This window comes from Phaethon aethereus (assembly GCF_964289735.1).
Source record: "Phaethon aethereus genome assembly, chromosome: 13".
NCBI classification, from domain to species: domain Eukaryota; kingdom Metazoa; phylum Chordata; class Aves; order Phaethontiformes; family Phaethontidae; genus Phaethon; species Phaethon aethereus.
Window position 1 is genome coordinate 2,621,148 of NC_138589.1, and position 16,483 is coordinate 2,637,630.

Consider the following 16,483-nt stretch of genomic DNA (forward strand, 5'->3'; position numbering starts at 1 on the left):
TTCCCGTCACTTACAACAACAGACCAGCAAGAGTTGGCCGTATCCCCACTGCATCGGCAGAAACCCTGGAATCCTACGTCCGTCCCCCAGCTCACCCCATTAGCTACCCATCAGCAAACAGAGGCTTCCTACCAGCACGGCGATGCCTGATTAACCCAGCCTGCCCTCCCCACAGTTATTCGCAGCTTTTTTGCATTTCTTGGAGCACTCGGGTTAGGGACGTGCAGTAGGAGACAGCTGGTCTAAACAGATAGCTGCCTGAAATGAAGTAAAATCCACAAATACCTTGAGCTGACAAGTAGAAAAAGCCAGTGACACAGGAGCAGGTCTTATGACAGAGGGCTCCTCCCACACACTGCTTCCTTCCAGTGACCGGAAGGCAGCAGTGACAGTGGCTGCGTCCCCGGTGCTGCCACTGCCTTCGGCCTTGCCACTGCCTTCGTCATGAGCAGAGGGGACGGGGCTGGAGGCACCGGGTTTCTGCATGCACCCTGCTGTTCAGAAGCAGGTTAGATGCAGCTCCAGTGCACGTGGCCCCCTTTGCCAGCCCTCAGGCGGGCTGTTCTATTACGCTAAACAGATTTTTTCTAATATTACTAGCCAGTATTTTAAAATGTCCCAGGTATAGCTTTGTTTAGCTCACAGTTCAGGAATTACACACTGTATACAGCATAAGGTCACCACAGACACATTTGGCTACAAAGCCTGAAAGAAAAAAAAATTCCCTATCAAAATTTTTTAACATTTCAGCCACTTTTTAGTTTTCCCTTCCGCAGCTGAAGCAGAGGCTCATTGCAGCCCGGGACCACTCCAACCTGCAGACATCCCCAGGCCCCCTGCCTGGATGCAGCTCTGGCATTTCGCCTAAGTGGGATTGTAGGTGCTGCATTTTCAAGCAGCTTCTGAAGTCAGCACTGACCTGCTGAGGGAGAGACTTTACACTTCTTCTGGTTGGGATTTCTGAAGCCAGACTTCAGAGCTGGCTCTTTAAATGGGAAGATGAGAATCCATCACTTCCCTGCCCTTCCTGCTCCATCAGATCAAACCATTGTACTGACTTCTAGATCCCTGACTTTAAACCTCCATTTCCCGTTCGCTCTGCCTAGGTGCACTGAAAGGGAATCAGTGAGGAGCTTCCTTTATTTTATTACATTTGCACTCTAGAGAACTGTCTAATCCAGAGGCTACATGTTACGGCCTGACTCTTTTCTGCCTGTCAATCTGAATAGAAAGGTAAGGACTGAGTAGTGCCCTACTCAGGGCATGCGAGACCAAGCCTCTGCCCCTTGCTCTTCGCTAGTTGGGGCTCCAAACTTGGAGCAGTGAGGGTCCTGGAGATGAGGAACACCCATGGACACTGTTCCTACCTCACTGACTGCTCCTTCTTCTCCCCGTCCCTCTTGCAACACATAAAGGATTTGTGATTTTGCACTTGCACATCTTTTCTGGAGTTTCAGACTGACCTTCCGGGCTGTGCAGCAGTGATAATGTGCCATGAGCTGGCAGAACGTGCTCCTGCCTCCCTGCCCTGAAGGATGCAGAACAAGGACCTAGGTGCTGCCTGCGTGAGCCGGGCACAGCTGCAAGAAAACCCGCTCCCCTGAACAAGGAGCACATGTAAAAGTGAAATTCTGCATGCAGGCTGTTTTGTTTTTAACCTGGGGACAGGTTCTTATCAGCAGAGAAGGTCAGCAAGACCTGGAGCATTCTGCTTTTCATGATTTATTTTGTCTTTTTAGCTCATATTTCCTACACTGAATTCACTTTGACTAACAAAAGCTAAGGGGTTTAGTTTGGACTAAACTTTCACTTTTATTAGACTAAATACTGGAGGTATAATTATGGGCAGGAGCAAAATGAGAACAGTGAGAGAGCATTTGGTTATTTTGCCTCAACAACAAAAGCACAAATCATCTCATTCACATTTATTAAGTAGGGGAGCGGGTTTTTTTTGCTCCAAACACTGTCAGAGTGCCATTTGGAAGGGAGACAGGGCAGATGCATCTCCCATGAAGTTGGGGTGGGAGAAGCTGTAGCCAAGCAGTCCCTGGGGAAAACCTGTCCTGGGCCCGTGCCCTCTCCTTCCCTGCTGCTGAATCAGGCTCGAGCAGCCGCAGCCTTGGCTCCTCTTCCCAGGCTCTCTTCTCGTGGGGGCTTAAGTGATGAGTAGGGGAAAATCCCCCACTAAAAGATTTGCATTGGAAACCCTTGGCTGAGGGATGACTTTTAAAATAGAAAAGCTTTGCTTGAAAAGGGATGAACCATGTAGCATAATGCTCAACAAATCGCCTGTTTAATGGCCTCTCTTTATAGCAGCTGTGCATTAATAACAAAAGCAGGGTAGCAGAAGCCATGCACTTCTTTGTAAGATTAAAATAAATACTATTTCATACTAATACCAGCAACTTTCTGTGGAGGTTGACTAAGAGGAAGGAGCAAGTGGAAGACCACAGCCTGAGAGACTTGGTTTCTTTCCCCTCTGTCTACTGCTGGATGAAGAAATATTACTCCTATCTACAAAGGGAGAAGATACTCTGAACCAGCCCTCCCAGACTGTTGTTTGGTTTATAGGGGTTTGTTGCAGGCTTGTCTGTACCCAGTCAGCACGACACCATTCTAAGGCAGGAGTAATTCCTCCAGGACTAAATACTTCAGGGGAAACTAGGCTGGGGAGAATTTAATCTAACTTGCTTTTTACTTTGCAAGGCATAACTCAGGATTCCTACTGCCATAAAGCATAAATTGAAACAAGGGTGGTTCACGCTGGACATAAGGAGAAACCTTTTCATCGTGAGGTCAGTAAAGCAGTGGACCAGGTTGCCCAAAGATGCTGTGCAATTTCCATCCTTGGAGGATTTTGGACCTGACTGGATAAAGCCCTGAGCAACCTGGTTTGACCTCAGAGCTGACCTTGCTTGAGCAGGAGGTTGGGCTAGGTGTCTCCTGAGCTCCCTCCCAGCCCAAGTTATTGTATGATCCTAGGAATACTTGGCATCTTTTCCATAGGGATGTGAATGGACGTGACATTTCGTGCAGCCCAGTACTCCATCTCTCAATCCTGGCAGTCCTGATAACAGCTCTCCCCCTCCACACCCTGTACTTTGCCAGGCCTGGCACTACAGCAGTGCTGAGTTTCCCTCCTCAGATTAGGACTTCAGGCATTAAAATAAAAAAAAAATTTTACATTTTAAAGCTGTCTGCCACAGACTATTTATCAGGCATGGAGAATGATTTGTTTCTGTTTTCCTGGGCATAGGTTTTTAGCTGAGACAAGATACGTTGCCTTGCTGAGAGCTGAGTCACTGAGTAATCAACAGATTAATGTATTCAGTTCGAAAGCCATCAGCATTAGTTCTCGGCAAGCTCACAAGAACTCCATTATGGTATCATCTCTACGTTTGGATGGAAATGTCTCCAGGATTTAGAGTTCCTGTGGGAAAAATCCCTAAATGCAAAGAAATCAAAATACTCCTTTGCATTTGGAAGAAATAAGGTACCTCTTCATACAGTAACAGCACAGCAGGATTTTGGCATCCTTTCCAGCGAATACTTTTATTATCAACTCTCAGATAAGGAGTTTGAGGTATGTCGTACATCCGTCATTCGATAGTTACCTAAAAATAGTCATAATAAACTCGGTGGCATATAGGACTTTGCCTTTACCAGGTCTTTAATCTGAAATTATTTTATTTCCAGTGAAACCAAGAAGTTTTAATTTCTCCAGGACGGGAGCATGCAAAAAAAGGGTGGTAGGGCTCTGAGTTTCTCTGTGTGGACTTGGTCCAGAAATGCAAAAAAGCAAAAAAGGCAGAGGCTGGCAGAGGCACCTTACAGAGGAGCCACTGTTTAAAAATAGGGAGCTGGTTGAAATAACAAGAGAGTAGCAACTGTAAAAGGACAGGCTGGCTTAGGTGTGTGGCATGAGAAGGCTGCCAGACATCACATAGCTATTCTGATAAGACACATGCTAATGCTGCTGCCTAAGACCCTGTCCGTACAAACCTCACTGAAGTAATAGAACCCCTTGTTTGCAAGCAAAATTGTTGTTTGGGTACACTCAAATGGGGGATGTGTGAGTAAAAGCCAGTCAAGCCCCCGCTAATCCTTAAAGGTTTCCTATATTATCAGACTGGTGGAAGGGGTCCGAACAGCAGCAAGACCTCTCCCCGAGACATTTCTCCTTGCAGCCTGCGTATCCAGCATATGCACAGTAGGCAGGACATATGTTCTCCCTGTTTCCCCAAGTCTATCAGCTCCTCTGCTTGTACTGGCCTGGCTAGTGCCAGGACATGAGAGACTGTGGCTGTTGCGACACAGAGGTCCCCAGGGCTACACTTCCTACTGTAGGTGTACAAATGGTACGTCATATAAAATTGTGCCTATGCCTCTGCTTGTGGCACAAACTGCAGGCGCAATAGGCATACAACGGTGATGTAAATCTTCCCCCCTCCCTCCTTTTCCCTCCAAGGTATTCAGATTGTGCAAATGCCTCCAGTTTGTGCTCTAGAGTCTCCAGGTGTTCAGTTCTCTGTACCCAAGCACTGGTGATTTTAACTTACCCGTCGTTCCTTATCACCGTATTCGATGCCCAAGGTATCCATGGCACGTACAATAGCTGCCAAGGACTGTATAGTGTTGCTGTAGACCACTGGCTTGTACTGCTTCACATCTTCTCCAGAGAAGCCATCCTCGTGGATGATCCTGAAGAAAATGCAAAGGACAAAAACCTCTTGAGAATGTAATTTCAATGGGGGAGACATTTAAAAGAGAGTTGTGCTCATCTGAAGAGCTCATGTGCTAGCTCAATTCACTCAATTTAGTCAGCATTTCTTTTTAAATCTTTCTGGTTGTTCACCAGTAGTCTGTCTGAGCCCAGTGCCAGGGTTTAGCACCCCTTTTGCTCTCTCTCAAGGAGGTCTTGTGCAGAGTTGGCACATAGGGTACCTCCCTCCCAACCGAATCGTGAATGCTGGAGCCTGGACAGCCTCATGTTTGCATGCTTACTAGCCACAGGGGGGAGGTTTCCAGGTCCTACATTATCTTTCCTGTCAAGGCCTACGGGTATGTTCAATGCTTCCAATGACCATCAGATCTTAACCACTGAAACAAGTGGTAGAAAACCCTAGTTCTTGTCTAGTCCTTTTCATAGTAACCCGTGGGGTGTCTTACAAAAGAAACCAGAGTTGCAATACCCCTGTATGCATGGGGACACAGGCATGGATGACTTAGTTGTGTGGCACTTAAAGTATTTACAACCCTTCACACCTCCCCTCTCTTCCCCCCTCCTTTGAAAACAGTTTTTTTGCTGGAAGATTTTCTGCCTAGAGCCATGTTATGTTAGCCCTTCCCGAAGCAACGTGGGAATGAGAACCACAGTCCTATCAGCTCTGCATGCCGGATGCTCTGTGCTCTAGTCTCTATAAAACTCCGCAAAAGGAACTATTTGATGGAGCAAGCTCTTGCAGTCCCTTGCTCAGGTCAGAAGACTGACCCCTGTTATTTCTTCATCTCTAAGTAGCTCAAGAGCTAAGACTGGGTGTGTCTAGAAAACAGCTAGGATTTGCAGAGCTAATTATTTTTGACAATAATTCTTCCCAGTGAAGACATAATTTATGGTCCTGTCTCTTAAATATTGGCAGAGAGGATGATCTGCTTAGCCGAAATGAAGTCCTTGCTTGCTCATCCTCAGATCTCACTGGACAACACAAAGTCCTTCAGTAACAGATCTGGTCACTGATAAAACCTAGCATCCTGTCTATAACAGGATTTTTTTGTTTCCTTTTTTTCTAAATCAGATACACACAAACCAAGGTCCTGAGCATTGCCGGCACCCCCTCCGGGAGAGGGAGCACTAGCAGGGATCATAGTGAGCTTGCAATAGATACAGTGCTGGGATGGCAGTGGAGAACGGGGCTGGATGCCTGCCCTGTGTTATTAACAGATGACTACATGAAGAACAAGGCTGATGATAGAAACATGCTGACAAAGACACAGATCTACCTCCCGTGATGTGAAGCTCACGGAAAGGTTTTCTAACACAAGCAGCCAACTCTCTGCTCTCCTCACCACAACCTTCACTCACTCGTCACTGAACACTGAGGTCCTGGAAGGAGCTGCTCCAACACTCTCCGAGTCCTGGAAAAATATGACTACAAGCAAAGACAGCCCAAGACAGGCAGTAATTCAAATTAATTGGTGTCCAGGAAATTTTTAAGCTACTGATCTGTGGAACTGGGCAGAACACCCTGCTCGGGTACCCCAGCTCCAGGAAGGGGGGGAATAGTGCTGGTCTGCTGGGAACAGCACGAGGAGCTGCTGGTTTGTCTCGCCTAGGCTGAGAAGAGCAGGGGTGGCTGAAAACCTTTCTGACTTAGTAAATCCAGACTTGCCAATTTGTCAATTTTTTTTCTATAGCAAGATTTGATTTTGATGAAGAATTATGGGCAAGAGCAGACCTTGTACTCTGTACCTTTTACTTTGTGTGAATGCAGTGTTTGTGCCGAGGTTTGGAATAGCAGCATTTAAGTAATGGGGAAGGAGGGAGGCCAGCAGAGCCATGTTGTCGGCACTGGATCTCATGGATCATTTACTGTTACTCAGTTGAGCTGCTGAACTTCTGGGAAATATATTCTTTGTCAAAAGTTACAGTCGGACTTGCGGAGTTCTGGCTGGTGCAAAGCACAAGGATCTGCATCAATCCTGTCTGAAATCAAGAGAGACTGTGCAGCACCAGCTCCTCCCAGCTGTGAGCATGACAGCAAGAAGCTCGGTAGAGCAGGGGTCCTGTGGGAGGCAGGCAGGCGGTTAGAAAAGCATCACCAGAAATAATTCGTTCTTTCTGGTTGGCTGGCTCAGGGTTGGATTTTGGGGCAGGGGGGACTAAATGTTGGTTCTGGGGCAACAAGGAGAAGGAGATGTAAGAGGGGGATAGGAAAAGGGAGAGAAGGGGTGGGACACGAGGGGCAGTGTAAGGGCCGCAAGAGGATGCAGCTGAAATTTGTTTGGTCCAACTCTTGACCGTGCTGGTGGAGATCGGAGCGGTGCCTGCACCTCGGGCTGGCTTTGTTTCCGCCCTTCACTGACAGGCATCAACTAGGGACTTGATATGGCAAAAAGAGGGCTGACCAGCTGTATAGTGAAAGAGGTGAGCTTTGGTCTTCTTCAGAGTTTAAACCAACTCTGGCCTTGTGCCATGAAGTTGACACCTGACATTTTCACTTCCAGATACTCCTTGTTTCTAAATACTCCGAGCCAGTGAGCTCCCTATCAAGTAGCAGGGCTCCTTGTGCTGAAGGGGCAGAATTAAGCGACGGAGAGTGGCTCTGGGATCCCTCAGTGAACATACTGCTGGCTGGGCAACACACTGACATTGTCCAAAGCACAGACATAAAAACATTACTTTTAAAGGGCGCAGAAAAGAGCGTGGAGAAAAAACACTCCAATTGTTCTTCTGTGAAATCTCTCCGGGAAGGTGGCCATGGTGACTGAAAGCAACACTGCGGATGCCAGTATTGAAGTTTTGCTGTAGGAAGTACCTACGGATTAATCAATCATGCAGTTAGCACATTACCTAATACTTGAGCGAGCAAATCCCCACTGACTAGTGCCGTTCCAAAGCCTGCTAGGACACCATGAACTGGTTTCTTGTCCTATATGCTTTTAGCAAATGTTTCTCCTCTTGCTCGCCTTGGCGATTCGATGGCTAAACGCCCGTGGTAACTTTTTCCATAGTCCTCTGGAAATGATCATGCTGCCGCTCACCCATTTGGGATACAGCTTTCTTCTTGCCTGCTATTGCACTTTGCTGCCTAGAGGACATCTAAAGCTCCAACAAACACTCTTGGGAGGTATATTGTTATGGGGGGTGGCTTGAGCCAGCTTGTGTGCCGCAGGACACGAGCAGCAGTGGGGTTTGGATACTGTAGTGAGCTGTGACCATTAAAATTGCACAGTGTGGAGGAACTAATAGAAGTGAGCAGCGTATCAAGACTGGGAAGTCTTCAAAGGTTCAGGCAGGGTGGGCTACTCCTTAAGCAACCCGCAAATTAATGGGAACAGAGGGTTTTCAGCACTAAAAATGTGAATCTTGTTTTCTAAATGGCTTGTATTTTCTCCTGTGTCTGAAATACAAAGGAAACTGCTGCAGGCAGGTTCCTCTTTGCCACACTAGAGCCAGTTCTCTCCAAGGCAAAGGAAGAAAAGGGATTTAAGAGGATCCCCGGGGGCTATGAAGAGGGGAGACAATGCTGTAATTTTTAAAAGTAGTTCTGTGCAATTAAAAAGCCATTTCATTCACCAAGTGACTAATGAAACGCCATGCTCTGAATGGAATGGTGAGAGACAACTGAAGCAACCTGACTGTCTAATGTACCTATTAATGCCTGCTCCCTATCCTTCAGCTGCTAACAGCAAAACCCGTATGTTTGTATGTTATGTTGTCATACTCATTTTAGAATAGAATTACCAGACAGGTATTTGCTGGGGAAAATGACTCCACGGCAGATCAGATCTTCTGCCATTCCCCAGCAAGTCATTAATCCTGAAGAAGTGCCCAGTGCCTCAGCGATTATTACTTAATTACAAAATAAATGAAATACTTGGAAACAGGGGGTGCATTCTGCGTAGCAGCTTGCTTTGGCTTCCGTTCAACAAAGCACTTACATGCCTTCAGCCTCTCACTACAAAACGAATGTATTAAAAAGGCAAAGCCAAAGATAATTTTGCTGTACGTCCCTGCTGACACGCACGGCCCCAGCGGTTGTGAAACGGCAGCTTTGAACAAAGCACACGACAGCTCCAGCGCGGTAGGGCTGGATCTCGGTCTGGGCTCATCCGAGCAAGCAGCCAGTTCGCCTAGGTCACTCCTGGGGGGAACACTCGTCCATCTGTCCTGAAAACCTCCTGGAGCAGAGGCTACAGTTTCCCCCCTCCCCTGCTCCAGTCCCAGACGAGCTATTCTGGCACTTTCTTTCCAGCTCTTCCAACTTAAGTCATGTTTAGTAACTGCAATGACTCTTCCCTACACCTTCTCCAACTGGGTCCTCCTCCTTCTGGAGGCACAGTGCCCCAGACTAGCCTCAGTCTTCACCTCCCTAACCTGCTAAGATCATTTTAAACTGTAAAGCTTATCCTCCGATCTGCTCCCAGAAGTACCTCTCCCAGCCCCACGTCACTGCCAGGTGTAATTATGTATTTTCATCCAGGTCATTGATGAAAATTTCAAAGAAATCAACCCAGACACCTGCAGAATCCTGGCTGACAGGGTCCTCTGCTCTGACCATGAGCCACCGGTAACCGCATTCTTTGGCAATGAGTTATGCTACTCATCCGTTTTTGTGTAAGATCTGAAGTAGTTTTATCCTGACTGTTTTTCCAGGTCACTTTATGAAGGTCAAGTAGGACTGTGTCAAACCCTTCCCAAAATCTAGATATGGCACCAACTATCCCTCTCCTACTTCTGCCAAGAAATCAAATGAGATTAGTTTAACATGCCTCATTTTTGTATAATCCATGCTGGATGTCCCTCGTCTCCCTTTTTATCTCCTAGGTGCTTGCAAGTATTTTGATTGATAGTTCAATTCCCTTGAAAGCTTCTAGAAGTTGACTGATCTATAATTCTAACCCCTCTTTTCTCCCTCTATATTTAGAGATAGAGACCATGTTTACATTTTTCCGCTGTCTTCTGGTACCTCACCTGCCCTCCCAGAGCTCTCAAGGAGAAGTGTTTGTATTTCTGAGATGGCGCCAGCAGAGCCTGTAAGTATGTAGTAAGAAGTTCTTTAAACACGGGTGGTCTGAAGAAATTTAATCGTACAAAACTTGCCCTTCTTGTGCCAGAGGGAGAGAGATGGCAGCGCTCAGCAGTGGAGCCTGTTGAGGACACCCCTTCTCCCCCTCTTCCTTCCAGCGCTCAGTATCCTCCGTCCCCGTCACAGCTTGGCGTGCAGGTTCTCCTTTCCTGACTGACACTGCCCTGCCTCATCTCCTGCACTTTGTCATCACTCCAAAACCTGGAGCCGCTGCCTCTGAAATGCTTCCCGCTAAATTCAGGGAACTTTGTGTGGCTTCAAACTGCCTGCATCACTGTAAAAGTCATATGTAGAGACTTCCAGTTGCCTACCAGAGAAAATAAATCCCGTACTGTTTCTGTTTTACCTAAGGTGATTTACTTTCAATCAGCAAGGTGTTTCCAGCTGAATGAAGTTTTCCCATATCAATGCACATCCCTAAAATTACAGTGATTTGCTTGAATAAAAGCAGGCAAGAAATCACCGGGAGATGATTACACTCCAAGTGTATTGCTCTGTACGGGGAGCTCCTGAAGTTCCCATGGACAATGCATGCAGGGAAAACCTTCCAGCTGACGTGAAGAGCGTGAGATGCTACACAGGGTGTAAAATGCTGCTTGCAGCTGCAGGGGATCACTTGGGCCGTGGCAGAAGGGAGGTGGTGTGAGCAGGACAGCTGGGCATTTGCCCGCTGAGGCATTTGTGCTCAGGCTGCTGAGGCTCCCATTCGTACATATATGTTTAGGGTATAGACTGACCCAAGGCGGTTTTTACGTGAAAAATTTTGGAATGAACACACATATGTAAGTATTTTTCCTGGGCAAACTTTTCTGATTTTTTTCCTTCCTTCTTCCCCTCTTTTTCATTCAAAAATAATCTTTTATGTTTCACACTGGAGTCAAGCAGGTTATTCTGGTGAGGTTGGGCAGAGCTTGAGTCAAAAGAAAAAAGCCTGACTTTGAAGAAAACTCTGTAAGCTTTGCTGGCAAATAGGGAAAAATAATAATGCAAAAATCTGACCTTAATATGTAGGGAAGGGGTTGATCAAAATTTGATGGAAAATCCTCTGCTAGAAGTAATCAGCTACTTTTAAATTTATTTTCATCTTGATATCAGGTTTAAAAGTTTGTTTACAGGGGAGTTATGATGCTAAATTCCAGTGATTCTCTTCTCACTCATTTAATAGCCTGAAATGCGATTAAAAACTCCTGGATTATGTTAAACTAAATAAACACAGATGCCCATGACCTTGTGTTTCAAAGACTGCAAAGGCACAGTTCAGACCTCCGTGACAGGGTGCAAATCTCTCAAAACTCTCGTTCTTCTTCCCCTCTGGCTGTGCTTGAATGACATGTTGTACATTCTATTCCTCCAAGAAATTCTCCGAGATGGAGATTAAGATGACTGTTTGCCTACACGCCTGCTTTTTCGAAAAGAAAAAACGTTTCCTTAGTCAGGGTCATCTAAAAACTGCAAATGTAGCTTATTTTAAAAAGCATAATTTTTTCAACCTGGGTTTTAAACAGCAGTCCAAGAAACACTGACGGAGCCCTGTGATAGACTCCCAGCTGGGGGAAATCTCCTTTCTGGAGGAAATACCTTTGGGTCACTCAAAACTGAATTCTTACCACCAAAGTATTTCTTGCATGCAAAGACGTTATTCTAACTAACCAGCTGGTTCATGTTAAAAAATAAGCAGATCCATCAGGCAACTGAAATGCTGCCAAAACCTATAGTGCCCTGGAAATGGTTGAGCTTATTCAGATCAATTGCAAAAGTTTCAGGGACCTGTACAGGGCAGAAGCATTCTTGCTCTTCTGAGGTGCTAAATCTGTACGTAATATCAATGCCTGTAAGTAACCCTGATGACTTCATGCAGTCTAAAGCTGGGCCTGTGCTTCTCCACCTTAACTGCTGGTCAGAGCGCGAGAAAACGATGTTATAAGAAACTCCCCCATGCTTACTCAGAATGGATGTTGCTACCATCTTCTTCTTTGCCTGTAGATGAGCAGCTCTTCAGCTAAGGAGGATTAGCTTCTAGTCATGTCGGGGCCAGATGCTGCATCTTCCTGAAAACCTTTGATTTCAGCTTGTTTTCAGGTGTATAAAATATATGCAGAATACTTTTCATTTCCAGTCTAATACAGACCAAAACTAGAAACAAGTGCACTAAAGAAAACTCAGAATGTGGTGCTGTGTCCCTGCAGTGCTGTGGCTTTTTGGAAACAGCTCTTAGTCTTTTTTAAATTATTATTATTTTTTAATCGAGTTCTACATCAGTGTATAGTTTGGGCTTTGGGCTGTCTTGAAGGGTGATCTCCATTTCGCTGGCAGGCTGTAGCTGAGAGACGATTTCTTGGACTGCACGCTCAGTTCCCTGCCATGTGTCCTTCATTGGACTGGGGTGTCGGGTTGGTTTTTGTACTTCCATTCGGGATGCACCAGCAACCCTTCCCGTCTTTGCTCTGTGAGGACTGCTCCAGTATTTACATTTTCTAACAGGAAGCCGTGGAGTGAAATACTCTGGTTTTAAGTGTGTGTATAAAATAAGTTTAAGAGCATAAACAGTCTACTGCATCCTGCAAGTAATTAATTACTGTTGATAAATGAAAGACACTGCTACTGATATTTCAGAAGAAGGCAAGGCTGAGCGCACAGAGCAAATCCAGCTACTGTGCTAGTACTCCACTCACTCGGTAGGAACGTACTTGTCCTTTGAAATTTAACACCACAAAGTCAGGAAAATGAAGCCTACCCTTGCTTACGCATGAGAATAAGTATTATCCGCACCGATCCTAACTGTGCACAGAACCAACCACAGAAGTAGCTTTACCCACCAGAGTCACCCTAATGACAGCTTTGTTCTTGCAGAGACCACTGGTCCCCAAAGGCATGCCAGTACCCGGACGCACTACCCCGCTCCCAAGTGCTGGTGACAGTATAAATGAGCTCCTCGTTTAGGAGAGCCACTGGTTCCTGTGAAGGTCAGGCTGTGTGCTGGCCCATGGCGGTATGCCGATAGACACAGGCTGAGGATCTGAGCCCCAGTGCTGGCTCAGTACCAAAGCCAAACCTCAGACCTAAAGCATGGAGATTGAGGGGGGGTATAGGGGTGCACTCAGGGGAAAAAAAAAATCCGTCACACTTGCTGATACAGAAACAATACGATAGACCCTCTTTCTTGCTGCTCCAAATCAGTTTCTTAACACTCCCAAAAGCCAAATCTGCCCAGATGGGAAGCAAAAGGCACAAGCAGGGACACAGGCGGAGGCTGCCCCAGACCCCCATGTCCTGCACCAAGCAGGGAGCAGCACAGACTTGGGTTTTATTCAATGTCAAGCCGGTGGCATAGTTTGGTTTTACTAAAATTTGCAGTTGTGTAACTTTGATAATGTGCCCTCTCCTGGGGCCTTTAATATTAAGATCAAATATTGAATACCCTACATGCACCTAATTAGCTTTAATATGCATCCTGCTTGGCTCAGTAAGGACAGCAAAGAAACACAGTCAAAAACAATTAGATCAGGATTTTTTTTTATTAAAAAAAGACAGCTGGACTACACAGATTCCTGCAGCAGCATTTGCATTAGATGAGATTGCATTTTTCTGTGGAAAAAGCCTCGGAGCCAAAAGGGTTTCAAATAGCACCAGTGGAGGCTGACAGCTGCATTCTTCTTTGTGCGTTCCCAAATAATAATTCAGCGAAGGAAAAAGGGTTCAGGCTCTGAGTGACTTATCTTCTGATCCCATGCAATGTGCTACACAGTCAATCTACTTTGTCCGTGCTCTGCCTGAGACCAATGAGGTCCCCCCAGGGTAAAAAAAAAAAATCCACCGGGCCGGCGATGACCCACATGAGAGAATTCTCATTAATTCCTCAGTCATGTTACATAAGGTCATTTTGTTGAATTAAAATTATTGGGATTAATCCTCTTAAATGTTCTCTTAGATGCAAGGGGGATCCAACTGCAGCTGGATCATCCCACAGCTGGTTCTAGAAAGTGAAAACAGTGTTTTAAAGCCCCGTAATGGTTTTGTTAAATTCATCCCCTGAACAAGGACACAAAGCAGCTTTTTATGGCTTTTTTAGATCACTTACAACTTCTGTAAGCTGTCGTTAACTATCATCAAAGCCTGAAAAATGAGGCAAATGGGTTCAACGTCAGTTTTACTGCCCAAACCTAAATAATATTTTTGGTTTCCCATCTGCCTCATCTGAAGTGTTTTGATAGCTGGAAGGTGACTTTGCCTTTCAAAACCTTTTCAGATGTTGCTCTCCATACCAAATATTCTGTGGACAAGAGAGGAAACAAGGAACATACACAGCCTCTTCATCAGCCCATGTATTTCAGTCCCACAATCACGTACCACCACCAAATCACACAATAAGCATAGAGCAACCTTGCATATTTTACCCAGATATTAAGGGGCACTGCACGTCTCTCTCAGTATATCAAAGCCAGGCTTTGGTAGGATGCACCCAGTTCCTAGCTCTCACGTGACAAACCTGGCTTCCAAAGCCCTCCATTCTACTGAAATCCATTGGGATTCAGGGTTACCTCCCCTGTGACTAGATCTGATTTTTGCAGAGTTGACATATTTTTCTGTGTGTCCTAGCTGTACTGTTGCTCATTAGGAATCACGTGCTGTCATGAAAACACTCAGCTGAAATAAAAAGATGCTTTAAAGCAGCTTTGCTTTTTTGGGATATCAAATCTAGCAGCAACTGTCTTTCTGAAGAAAAAGTTGATGTGTTTGATTAGCTCTGATAGCAGACGTGTTTTTTTTCAGTACTTTTGATGTTTTAACATGTTAAGGTGAGAAGGACTCAATTCTGGAAAGAGCGATTATGCCATTCCTTGTATCCTGTCCATCTTCCCTGGCATGACTACAGCTCACGGGCTCCATCTCCAAGCAGCGTGCTTGCCACAAGCCCCTGGGTGTGCTGCCGAGCCAACATTAGCCTCCACTAATCTCAGCTCAGAGATCTTTTGATTTATGGTGTTCCCAGTTCTGCGATGTGCTGCCTTTCCCTTAGAGGATATAATCAAATCAAGCACCACACCCCACAGATCACAGTCTGAGGGAGAGTATATGGATGCTGGGAAGAAATCCCCAAAAACTGCAATGGATCGTTCATTGCTGGAAAATTTTGCAATCAAAGTGGGGAGGTCTGGAGTAGATGTGATAAAAGTCCTGGGCTGAGGAACAGCAGTTTGGCCTCCGTCACTCATGCTGCTGCAGGCAGCTTAAAACCAAACCTTGCCTTCCTAACTGTGCTATTTCTTGCAGTGGGGCTGCAAAGTTCTCTGCTGTCTCTACTTACTGGAGCCCCACGGAAGTCTCTGCCTACCACTGAAACATGGTTTGGATGCAGCAGAGGTAGAGACCTTCCCAAACAGGAGGTGGTGAAAGCTTGCTTTGGGCCCCAGCGCTCAGTAACGCCAGGCCATGGGTCTGAACTCCTGCAGCCTGGCTGCTCAGGTCTGCTCGCTGTGTTGAGGCTTTCCAAGCTGAAGAGTTCAAGCTGAAACGTGGTAGATACGGTATTTTAGGATTCCGCCTGCACTGTTAATAAGGTTTCGCAGCAGGAAGGAGGTATGTTGCACTTGTGATTAATTACATGCATTTGGATATATTTAAATCATAACTTCTACACTTGTACTCAGAGAACAGGTTAGCTGAAGGGAAGACAAATGCACAGCTTTTCCCTGACACCTGCCACAAGGATTCAGTCAAATAACATTAACTCTTCAGGGATTCTCAGTGCAGCTGGTGTTTAGAAAATACCAGTGGGGGACAAGACCTTGACTGGTCCAACTCGGTACACACATCCAGCGAGCGGTACCTTATCTACAGAGGGGGACAGCTCAGCTCCAAGTCTCCCACCTACAATTGCCCGGAGAAGGATGAAGGAACAATTTCTGCCCAGCCTTTTTCCAAGCTTTTCAGCCAAGCTATTCCAAACGCAAATACTGTTTGAAAAAGGATTTGAAGACCTCAGGCACCCTCAGTGTCTTGTGGCATTTCCTGGCATGGAGAACACCAAGGGCTCTGCTCTGGGGTCCTGCTGTGTGTCTCTCTGTGCCCCCTGAGCCAGGACAGCCAGTCAGTGCCTCTCTGTGAGGCTGCTGGGGCACTGGGTGGAACTGGGAGGCAGCGTGCTGCCAGATATTCCCATGCTTCTACGGAGTAGTGGAGGAATACAAACATATGCCACAATGAATGAACCCACTGCCAAAAGACCACAAATAATTACTTGTCCTTGCTCTGCAGAGTGAGCTGGGGCTTTGTAACCAGATCCAAGAACTGTCCCGTGACCTCTTGGTGGCAGCAGGAGAGAAGGAGATGGCTCTAATCAGAAGAGTTCCTATACAACCAGTGGACCAAGGACTGGCCACTGGCAGAAAGCAGAGGAGCTCCCCTGCATCAGCCAGTCTGACGGGATCCTTAGGGTGCCCTCGTCCCTTGGGCACACCAAGGGCTAGAGGCAGCCTCCCCACGCTCGCTGGGTGAGGCACCGGTCCCTGCGCTTTCCTAGAGCTTCGTCTCAGCTTTTGGCACAGCAACTCCTGCCAGCGGAGAAGGGAGCGATCAAGAATCAAGTGTCTGGGCTACCCTGGCCAGACACTCTCTTGCATCTGAAAGCCTGGCTTTGAGCCAGGCTGGCACTTAAGTTCTCCTTGCCAGGCCCA

General features: G+C 46.4%; 1 protein-coding gene across 2 annotated transcripts in view; it reads right to left on the reverse strand.

Annotated features, from left to right (window-relative positions):
* The window catches only part of GNAO1 (G protein subunit alpha o1), a 146,330-nt gene that overhangs the window by 90,706 nt on the left and 39,141 nt on the right, over window positions 1-16,483 (reverse strand). For both annotated transcript variants that reach the window (XM_082005835.1, XM_082005834.1), the window contains exon 3: window positions 4,560-4,701. In XM_082005835.1, coding sequence (XP_081861961.1) covers window positions 4,560-4,701 — 142 coding nt within the window. The remainder of the gene's footprint in view (window positions 1-4,559; window positions 4,702-16,483) is intronic.